Here is a 10,545-nt window from a genome sequence, read left to right on the forward strand (position 1 = left end):
ACATTTTAAAAATCACTTTCTTTTAATTTCGAATTGACGTAATTATTTTAAGACATTTGTGAACTTTTATGCAGAGTATCCTAGGTAGCCTACGTATCAGCAGGGATACCAGCTCAGGTTTGATTTTGTCTCTTACTTCTTTGGAGGTGAGGGATAGAGTCCACCAATGTTAAGTGATGTTGAAATAACCACCCGCATGAAGACTTTCGTAATAATGATTGGAGGGTTTTAGCCTCACTGTTATTGGGGACCCTGGGCAAATAAAAACTAATAAAATGCTGTTACGTGACCTTTCTCAGACTTAATGTGGAGAACAGATCACGTGACATAAAAAGGAGAACACGAGGATGAAAGTAAGTTTAAAGCATTTAATAAGCTATTTACATGGCAGAACAAAGTATAAATATGAACATAATACATAATTATAGATTCTTAATTCAATTAACGTCTTTCTGGACTTGGAGAGCCGGGGAGACTTTCTGCTTATTCTTGAGTTACCTTAGTGCTAGGTGGATAATGTCCAGGTTTGCTTTAGAAGTAGTTCGGCTGGATGTAGATAAAGTTCAGGTAGAGCGACGAAAATCCATTAGAGTGAGTAGGTCGGAGTTCCGACAAAAGTATAGAGTTAAATATTTACTGTGTTTAAAATGGGCACAGTAATCAAGCCAAGGAACCATCAGAGGTGTGGCGACAACCTCTGAACGGAACGAACGGAGAAAACGGAGAGGGCGCTCAATCGGGCGTCTGCGGCTTTTATACCCGGAGTGTAAAGGAATTTTCCAGTAGGCTATGAATATTCACGAAGTCTGCGAAACACTTTGTTTGCGAGTTCCAGTTATGTAGAATGCGTGAGCGCATCTGGGATCGTAACAATCGGAAGACTCGGAGACTTGAATGGTAACTTATATTACGTAATAGGGTAGGTGAATAAGTGGGTTACATAACAATATTCTTCTGCTTAATTGTGGATATCATGTTTGATGCATCTCATCAAAACGTCAATTTACATGTCCTTTTTTGCATAACCACGTTATTTCATTACTGTGCAAGAAGGCTAGCTACGATGTATTCCCCTCTCGTACAAGAATCTCAGCGAGACTACGAGTACTTCATCTTTATCTATATCCAATCACGAGTATAGGTTATGCCAGAATACTTTTTAAGAAAAGTCAACCAGGATAGTGGAGTAACCGGCGGGGTGGGGTCCCAAGTAAATTTCTTGCTCGCCAACCCCCAAATGGCATTGGTATTCCACAGAAACTTCCAAAATTAATTAACATAAACTTGTCCAATCTGTTTGTGGGTACATGCACCAATTAAATTATGTACCTTATACTCCACATTACATATTGCATTAATACTTATATCAGCTTCACTACAGCTCATCGTCACACTATAAAATCGCAGTAGCCTCAATGAGAATATCACTGGATGAGAAATATCAGGCTGATAAGAAAATATTCATTTTGACAACAATAATATATATAATGGTGACAAACACGTATAATATGTTATAAGCTATATATCAACGTTAAATCTTGTACTGTACATTGTAACAACCGTTGGAATGTTTCAAAATGACTGAAAAAGACTTGTAATTTTATAATGATCACTTTGATAAACTTTTTGCACTGTGCCAAAGTTACATAGTTTTGTAAAGGATAATGTAATTTTTGACAAAATTACTGTGAGTGCTAATAGTAACAGCTGTACGATTTCCGTTTAAACCTTTAACTATGAATAAACATCTCATAGCATTCTAAGCATTCAGTATGACTACACACACACAGTATGAATGAAGATACACAGAATGAAACTTAGCATTCAGTATGCCTACACGCACACAGTATAAATGTATAGACATACTTAATAAAAACTTAGCATTCAGTATGACTACACACACACAGTATGAATGAAGACATACACAATGAAACTAAGTATTCAGTATGCCTACACGCACACAGTTTAAATGTAGATATAGTCTACTAAATGAAACTTAGCATTCAGTATGCCTACAGGCATGCAGGATGACTGTCAGCACATTTTGTAACTGTAAGCAAAAAACGTTCTTGTACCTTAACCGTTGATCTTTGTTAAGCCTAAATCAATAGTATGACTTTAGAGGTTCATATAACTATAATTGATTGCAATGAAATTAAATGACTTGTACTTCAACGATGATATCAAGGCGAAATAGACAAATGAATAATGTTATTTGAAAATGTTTATCTAGTCGGTACTATATGTTTCCAGATGTCCATACAGATTTGCATAACTACTAAACAATATAAATACTATTCTACGATACTCTGCAAAGTTTGATAAAATAGTTTCAAAGAAATGTTTTGAGAATTGAATTTATAAAGATCTAGTCAATAAAAAGAAGAGTAACATGATCTGTGAAATCCTTTAAAAAACGTATCAGTCATTAATTCACAGAACAAATGTTCTTTTCAAAGGATCTAGATTATTAAAAATGCATTGTGAAAAAATTGAGAGATAATATTAACAGAAAATGGAAATTTAAATACGACTTTTCAAGAAAGCGAGTAGTGATCACATCATATAGTGCAATATATTGCAGGTGCAGGATTGGCTAGTGTACACTATCTAGGGAGCACTATTTCCATGGAGACTGATACAGACATATATTGTATCTGAATATATTACACTGATGCTATTGCAAAAGAGAAAGAGGACATACAATGGTTATTATTATATGTATTCTAATGTTCGAAATCTTCACGTATACACCTGGATATGCATGAAAATATTTACATGAGATATAACTTGACGCTAATGTTTGGATGAGATTTATGTACTACATAGCTTAAAGTATAGTGAATGAAACAAAAAACATTTTAAATATCACTGAAGAGTATATTCAAATAAGAAATGAAACGCTGACCCTTCTTTGTATTCAAAATACCTTTGTTCTTGAACTAACGTGTTGGTTCAATCTCATGAACACATTTCAAGTCTAAAAGTGTAAGTTGATGTAAAATATATTTTATAAGCTCTACATTTGATTATTATGAGCGGTTTCTCTTCTGAATGTGTTTTCATTTCTATTTACATGTCTTGTAACTTGTAAACATTCCCATTTACTTGTCTCTCCATCTCTCTATAGTTTAAATGAGTCTTATCTGTTTTCGTCTCACTTTGGTCACCACCTCCCATCGTCATCCAAATATTTGTACAACTTAAGCCGGGAAAAATTATTGCTCAATCGATAATCAACATATACATTAGAATGCAATATTTTATGTCTAATATCTTATTAGTTTGCGAGGGAGGACCTCCACACTCGCCTCTGGCCTTCTGTACAGGTTCATTCCTTAAGCAATCTGTCAACCAATTTGACAGCCTGCGCACGCCACCAGTTTTATCAATTGATTCACAAAATAAGGAACGAGTCTATACTTTATGCAAGTCAACGTTATAAGTGTAGTTATTAGTGTCTCAAATGGTTGTGTAACGCTTTTATATGAAAACACTTCCAAAGGTCGATAAGGCTCGAAATAGTCTTGCGATGCACTGAATCTTCCACAACAGTTTGGTTGCTGCAAATTGTGAAGTTTTTGTGCACGATGGCTGACAATTCCTGTCACATCAGATCACGATATAATGTTCATCACTTTAGATTGTGACATAAAAACAACGGTGTTATCACTGGGAACTGATTGTTTTATTGTTCATTTTCTGTTGAAATGCCCGATATGGTTCATCAGTAACCCGTTATCGAGATGGGGGCATTCCACATCACTGCATATATTTAGACAGGTCTTCTTGCAATCATTTACTTATAAGCTGAAAAAATTGCCTGAAAAATAAAAGAAATCAATAAATTTATGCCAACATATTTTCTCGTGAGTCAATAAGTGTATCAACTAGGTCCTTAACTTCAGCTTACAAAAGGTGGCACTGTATTCTGTGCTATTAGAAATGACAACTTCGTTTAAGGAGTTCGTTCAACTAGGTACCGTCATATCAAGTACTGATAAATTTCTATTAATTTCCAAAGTTGAATCAAAACATTGTATGGTCATATGACATTATGAAACATGGTAGTCACAATCAATATCACATGAATTAATATTTTAAATTAATACAGCGAGAATTGTAGGTATCTCGGGAAAGATTATCATATCGCAATAAGTCTAAGTAACACCTTGTATCCCATATGCAATGGCGTCATTAGTTCAAATTGTTTCTGATACCTCACACCTACGACACGGATAAAGAACCATAATCATCGTTCAGTTATATTTGCAGTCCAGATGAACAAGTTGAACTGAGCTAAAATATCTAATGCGCACGCTTCTAACCCATTTAAATAAACGAAGGAATGTAGACATTAACTATTCTAAAAATAAAAATAAAGCAAACAATAAACACTCTTTTTGTACATATAAGGTTTACCTTCATCACATCATTCCCTCTTACTACTCTGATTCGTGTTGGGTATGGAATACCATATCAAAAGGTTATCCACATACTTACCCACTTGTAGGTATAACGGCTGGTTTCTTCCAAGTCCCGCTTACGAGGTCCAAAATTTGGTCGTTTCTGCTGCCGCTTCCGTCAGAGTTATATGCAACTGAAACACAACATCGATCAACAACAAGTTCGCATTTGATATCAATTATCAGTCTATCTTTCACCTTTCAAAGTCGGTATAAATGTAGCATCTATAGTCATAACAGTTATTCTAGTAACTACTGTTAGATAATTAATTAGATTGTTGGAAATACATCATATGTTACCTGTGCAATGTTTCATATCAATTTGTTTTACAATGGGAAATCGTATTATTATATTTCCATCTTATATGTCAATAACTCGTCACCTTTTAATGTGTATACAGTATGAACTGCCCTAACAGCCTATAATTGGTCGTATGGCTGTGTCTAAACCACGATGATTAAGTAACTCTCTGAAACCTAGACAAAATGTGCTATGATTATTAAAAGAAAAATACATCCAAAATGAGAAATATAAAAAAAAAACATATCCAATGCATAACGTAATATCTATACATTCTTGCGGAGGAATAACGACGCGTGCAGAGTATGCACATCTTGTACGCTATAACGTGCCTTATGTATGACATTAAATTCTTAATCGATAAAATCACCCAGGTCCCTATGATATTTCAATATTTAACTAGATTTTAATTTCAATGGTAATAATAATAAGACAGCAACATGAAAACGAATGTCATTTATAACAAATCATTTACGTAACAGTACGCGATGGACAGCTATTAAGTCTTGTCTTTGCTATTTATTGAAATGAGACTTCTCATTGAGGTGGATTGAAAAGGAATCACGCCGAATATCACAAAAATATGGATATGTCCAACTTGTATATATAGGTCTATATATATACAAGCCTGAGCCATGATGTGCAATCTTTATCAAGAGACTGTGTGTAAAGTAATTAAGCAAATTGTCCTTTCGTTCTGTTCATGAAGTTTACAAACAAAGTTTTCGAACTTGTCTAGTGTTAGCTCATTGTTTAACGCCGGTGTCTTCCAATGATAAGGTCCCCGGTTCGAGTCACTTCAAGATTAATGTATGTGTCCAGTTACAGAGTTGAAGACAATTGACAATTCATAATCATGGACGTTAAATATGAATGTAAGAGACTGACTTCGGTCAGCTTGCGGCTTTGATAAGTCAAGGATAGCTTCTCCGCTAGTTCCTGCTTGCAGGAGGATCTAAAATACATACATGCAGACATATTCCATGTTGTTCACAAATATAATTAGAATTTTGATATGAAATGATTAACTCGCAATCTACATTGTTAATGTGTAAATCAGTTAACTTCCCTTTAAATTCAGTCGTTCATTTGAAATGGAAATGTATCCTTTAATTCAGGACTTGTTGACACACAATCTTGCAAACCACCTACCCTAACAAACACAGTACCTTATGAAACGTGTTCAACTCTACACTTACTTGTAATTTTGCATTGGTCTAACCATTGGGGCTCAATTTTTTCCGGAACATTGCCTTTCAAAAATCTACAAAAATGAATGATAAATAGCGCAAAGAATAATCGGTTGCTTGAAAGTTAGGAATGCTAGCTTTCTTACTTTCCTTAGCTAATTACAAATAATATTTAAGTTAGTCATACTATGTAGCTACTAAGTAAGGCACAAGTTACTTCAAAACTGTTCATTGTGTATGCTGTTAGTTGTTGTCAATAAATTCTTTGTCACAACCAAAACTGAAGGAATCCTTATGATCAAGATATTTTATCTTACCTGATCCGATTGTTGACATTTGTGCGAATCGCCCAAGCAATAATTTTCCCGACCATTTGACTACTTTTTGCATTGACGTAGGAGATATTACGCAATTCAAAGGTGTCGACCATAGGCAACGTCAGTGACATCAGGAATTCCAATGGGCACTCTGCTCCAATAGATATTGAGTCAAAGTGTAGCTGTCAAAAAACGAATAATAATACCAATTTTAATAAAGATTCGACAAACTCATGATGGAATAACTCTCATGAAAATTGTTAAATGAGCTAATGCTGACGTATTCCTCTCACGACATGGTACTACAATTCGTAATTGGTTTGCATTACAATGTGCGTCTATATTGTGTGTTATTCACAACTTCATCATATATGCACTGATCGATAACCGGTATCTAGGTGAATCAAAGCATTGCTGAAAATAAATGAGATTACTCGTCAGTTTAACTATTCTCTGCATGCAAGATTTACAATTACAGAGATGGTCAATAAAATCAACAGCATACTAATTCCAACTTAAACCAACATTTGCTAAAAAAAATATTAAAAAAAACCTCTACAATGATTACAAAGGTATAAGCAAATATATTTTAAAGTGATATTATGCTGAGAGTTACGTTAGATGGTGACTTATTTTCTTTATATGTAATGTCAAAAACGACACACATACCCAATTGAAAGACACACAAAGTCATTCCTTCTAATTGTTCACTATTAACAAAATAAACCTCTCTTTCCAGTGTGACAAAAACATATGACACATTACAGGGGCCATTTGACCTGCATTTCTAGACTAGCTGAATTAATATTATATTAGATTTTCTAGACTAGCCGTATATAAATTATATTAGATTAAAAGAAGTCATCTAGATAGATATGAAAAAGCATTGGGCCGCAAGGAGGCCTGTTTTGCTTATCTTAATACACGTCTATAAACGGTACTAGCCGATTCGCCGACAAGGATACGGATTCACCGGTTGTATAATTATTTCAAGGTAATGATCCGTTAAATTTTACTTTTCACTTCCTTATCGTGAAGGACAGGTCATAATTTAATCGCGCATTTGTTGTGTGTAGAGAAGAAGTTATCCAAACCAGCAAACTTTCCTGACACAACCCAGTTAATTCTTTGTATGTCCAAGCCTTTACAACTATTTTATTATATGGATGAAACATGCCTTTGACAGAAAGGGTTGTGTACTACTTATACAGAATGCTATTCAATACCAGTTTACATTAAATATAAAGTTACAAAAGGTCTTCACGGTTACTACATATTTATATCATTTCTGAACACGGACTCCGCAGCAGATTTGTGTAGAACAAATTTTAGCAGTAGCTTCGAACTGCTTGTAAAAGTATAAAAAACTGTCACTGTGGTCCAAGTCTAAGACACCACTCCCTACCCGCAAAATTTTGTACTTTTAATATGAAAAATGTTATCTATGAAACTGGCAATGCATTTTTTAGGCAGTGATTAAATTTAAAATAAACAATATCAGAGATAAGTAGCGGGAATTGTTCGTAATATATACGATGAATTAACACGTTAAATTCTATGGCATTACACCAACACTGAATCAAATACACGGTTATGTAAGTATCGAAGGATTGCCGAGTTCCAATGGGCTCCTGTGAAATTTCAAGGGTTAATCAAGTTGGCACTAAACAGCCGAGATGATAACATTTGAGAAATCAAATGCGTTGAAAGATAATCAAACGTTACAAAAAATAAACAAGTTAACATTAGTGGGTGTAAATTACCCTCCGCTGACAACTGTCACTTGATTTCAAGTTATTCTGACCAGTTTGTATCAATTAAGCCTTTTTGGTGACTTGATGGGAATGACTTCTTAATACATATGTGGATAAAAAAGTTACTTAAACTTACATTTGAACGTAAGCACTTTCCCATAAACAGTTTAAAAGCATTTTGATGATATCGCTCATCTAAACGCACAACCTTCATCATAGAATGTGACGTATAGTTCTGCAAAAGAGTCGACGGTTCGACAGATTCTGCATTAAGGTGAATATCAATAATATCCTCAACGTTTTCCGATTCGTACATGCAATCTGTTAATGTATTCCAACATTCATTTGTCAATAAGAACTTCAATACTTCTTCTCTCTTTCTAGTTGTAGAAATACCGCATATAAATTGCAAAATTCTGGAAGTTCTTTTATTTTCTTCTGTCTTGTTGGTTTTTAAAGTTTCTAAGATCTTCTGTAAAGCGTCTAAATCCTCTGAAACAATGTAGTCCGCAATACAAAACTCTTGAATATAATCATGAGAGAACACATTGTAGTCTGATTTTGACACGCCAACACTATGCAACGCCTTGATTGGTTTGATATATCCAATTGATTGAGCCATTTCTAATTCATTAGCTTTAAGACGTGCTTTCTTCAAATCAAAGTTTATAATCGATTCACCTATTTCTAAATCATAATTTAAAGATGCTTTCGCGAGTTTCATACGTAACGGTAATAGCTTACTTAACATAGTTTCATTACCCTGCTTCTCCAGGAACCTTCTGTCGAGGCAAGTAATGATTGAACTAACTAATGAAGACATCTTGTTCATGTTCAACTCATTGATTGCCCCATTGATTTGGAGTAGCTTTGACATTATGATATGAATAAACATAACAATAAACATCGGTGTGCCTCTGAAGATTTGCACTAAATCATTTTGGTCTACGGTAGAAATTGTTTTCTCTATTTTCTTTGAATAATTTTTTTCACTTGTTTCGTTATATTTTGGAACGCCTGATGAATTATTTAAACCATCTTTGTAAATTATTCTTTTCTCACATGGCTTCAATCTTTTGTAATATTCCAATGTTTTACCGACGTATTTTTTTATTTCGTCTGCATTGAATCCTAAAATCTCCACTTCAACGTATGGTTTTCCGATAATGTACTTTGACTGATCTATCTTACGTGATGTAACCCATAACCTCAGATGTGGGTATTGATTCAACATGGACTCGTTCAATAAACGTTTTAATGAAATATCACCAGCTGAGACAACATGTGTACTGCTAGTATTTTCTTGTTGGCTTATTTCGTCTAATCCATCCAGCAGTAGATGGCATTTCCTTTCCAGTATAATGTCACACAGTTGTTCACGTGAGATATTCACATCTTCTGGCAAAGTTTTATGTAATTGTTCTCCAATACCGGCATTAATGTCGATTCCTGTCAGTGGCAGGATGAAAAGCATTTCTTTTTTCTTGTCATTTAGTTTCTTCTTTGACCACTGACAGGCTAGATACTGACGAAGCGTTGTCTTTCCATGACCAATATCTGCAATAAACAACGCCCTCTTTATTTTTTGAGAGACCTTTGGGTCGAGCAATGATTTGCTTGTCTTGGTTTCTGTGGGTCTATTCGGATAAGTAACATTGCAAACAGTGTCAGTGTAGAGTTCATCGATGAGAACCTTCTCTCCCCATGGCAGTGGTTTTATGTAGCTCATCGACTGATATCGATCTTGAAGATGTTTTATCAACTTTTCCATTTCTCCTTGAAACAAGAACAGTCACAAAAGAAAATTTGATAGGTTTAGTCTTAATTTTCATCAACATTATAGCGAAGAGAATAACTTTTAAATATTTGTTAAACATTGGTTACAACAAATTGATAATTTTTTTTAGAAATGTTTTCGTTTTCGAAAATAGGATTTGAATTAGTCATGTAACATCATTTACATACTTATACGCGATTTTTGAAGCATTTCCTTAAAAGGACGATCCCCTGTTGTCGATTGTCTTGTCTTTACATGTTAAGAGAAAACTACAATTATCAATACTGAATCATGCACTAAATACCTTTTGATAAATGTGATGAATGTTTGAGTAGAGGTTTTGTTGAATTCTGTGGACGATAGAAACATGACACTTAAAAGTTGGAAATGATAGTCTTTTCTGCAAAAATAAATCAATGTAACTAGTAAAATCTGGCAATATATGGATTGTTAATATCTATCAACATTTTTTCTAGTGGTTTTTGCGTATAGTATATTTTTAACATTGTAATAAAGCAATGTTCTAATAGCACAAGGAATGGTTGTTGAAAATTTAAATATCATCATATAAATAGTTATTACTATATTGATATTGCCTACTATATTGATAATGCACACTATATTCATATTGCCTACTATATTAATATTGCATACTATATTGATATACGCACTATATTGATATCACACATTATATTGATATTACACACTTTATTGATATTACAAACTATATCGATTTACAC

At 34.0% G+C, this 10,545-nt stretch overlaps 1 protein-coding gene across 1 annotated transcript in view; it reads right to left on the reverse strand.

Moving 5' to 3' along the window:
* Window positions 1-98: 98 nt before the first annotated feature.
* Window positions 99-10,545, reverse strand: part of LOC139976835 (uncharacterized) — a 17,094-nt gene continuing 6,647 nt past the window's right edge. The window contains exons 7-12 of the mRNA XM_071985654.1: window positions 10,110-10,155; window positions 8,165-9,804; window positions 6,275-6,456; window positions 5,967-6,031; window positions 4,504-4,600; window positions 99-3,823 (exon numbers count right to left, since the gene is read on the reverse strand). Of these exons, the coding sequence (XP_071841755.1) occupies window positions 3,796-3,823; window positions 4,504-4,600; window positions 5,967-6,031; window positions 6,275-6,456; window positions 8,165-9,804; window positions 10,110-10,155 (2,058 nt within the window). The 3' untranslated portion in view covers window positions 99-3,795. The remainder of the gene's footprint in view (window positions 3,824-4,503; window positions 4,601-5,966; window positions 6,032-6,274; window positions 6,457-8,164; window positions 9,805-10,109; window positions 10,156-10,545) is intronic.

Source organism: Apostichopus japonicus, chromosome 12, assembly GCF_037975245.1.
Source record: "Apostichopus japonicus isolate 1M-3 chromosome 12, ASM3797524v1, whole genome shotgun sequence".
Taxonomy (NCBI): domain Eukaryota; kingdom Metazoa; phylum Echinodermata; class Holothuroidea; order Aspidochirotida; family Stichopodidae; genus Apostichopus; species Apostichopus japonicus.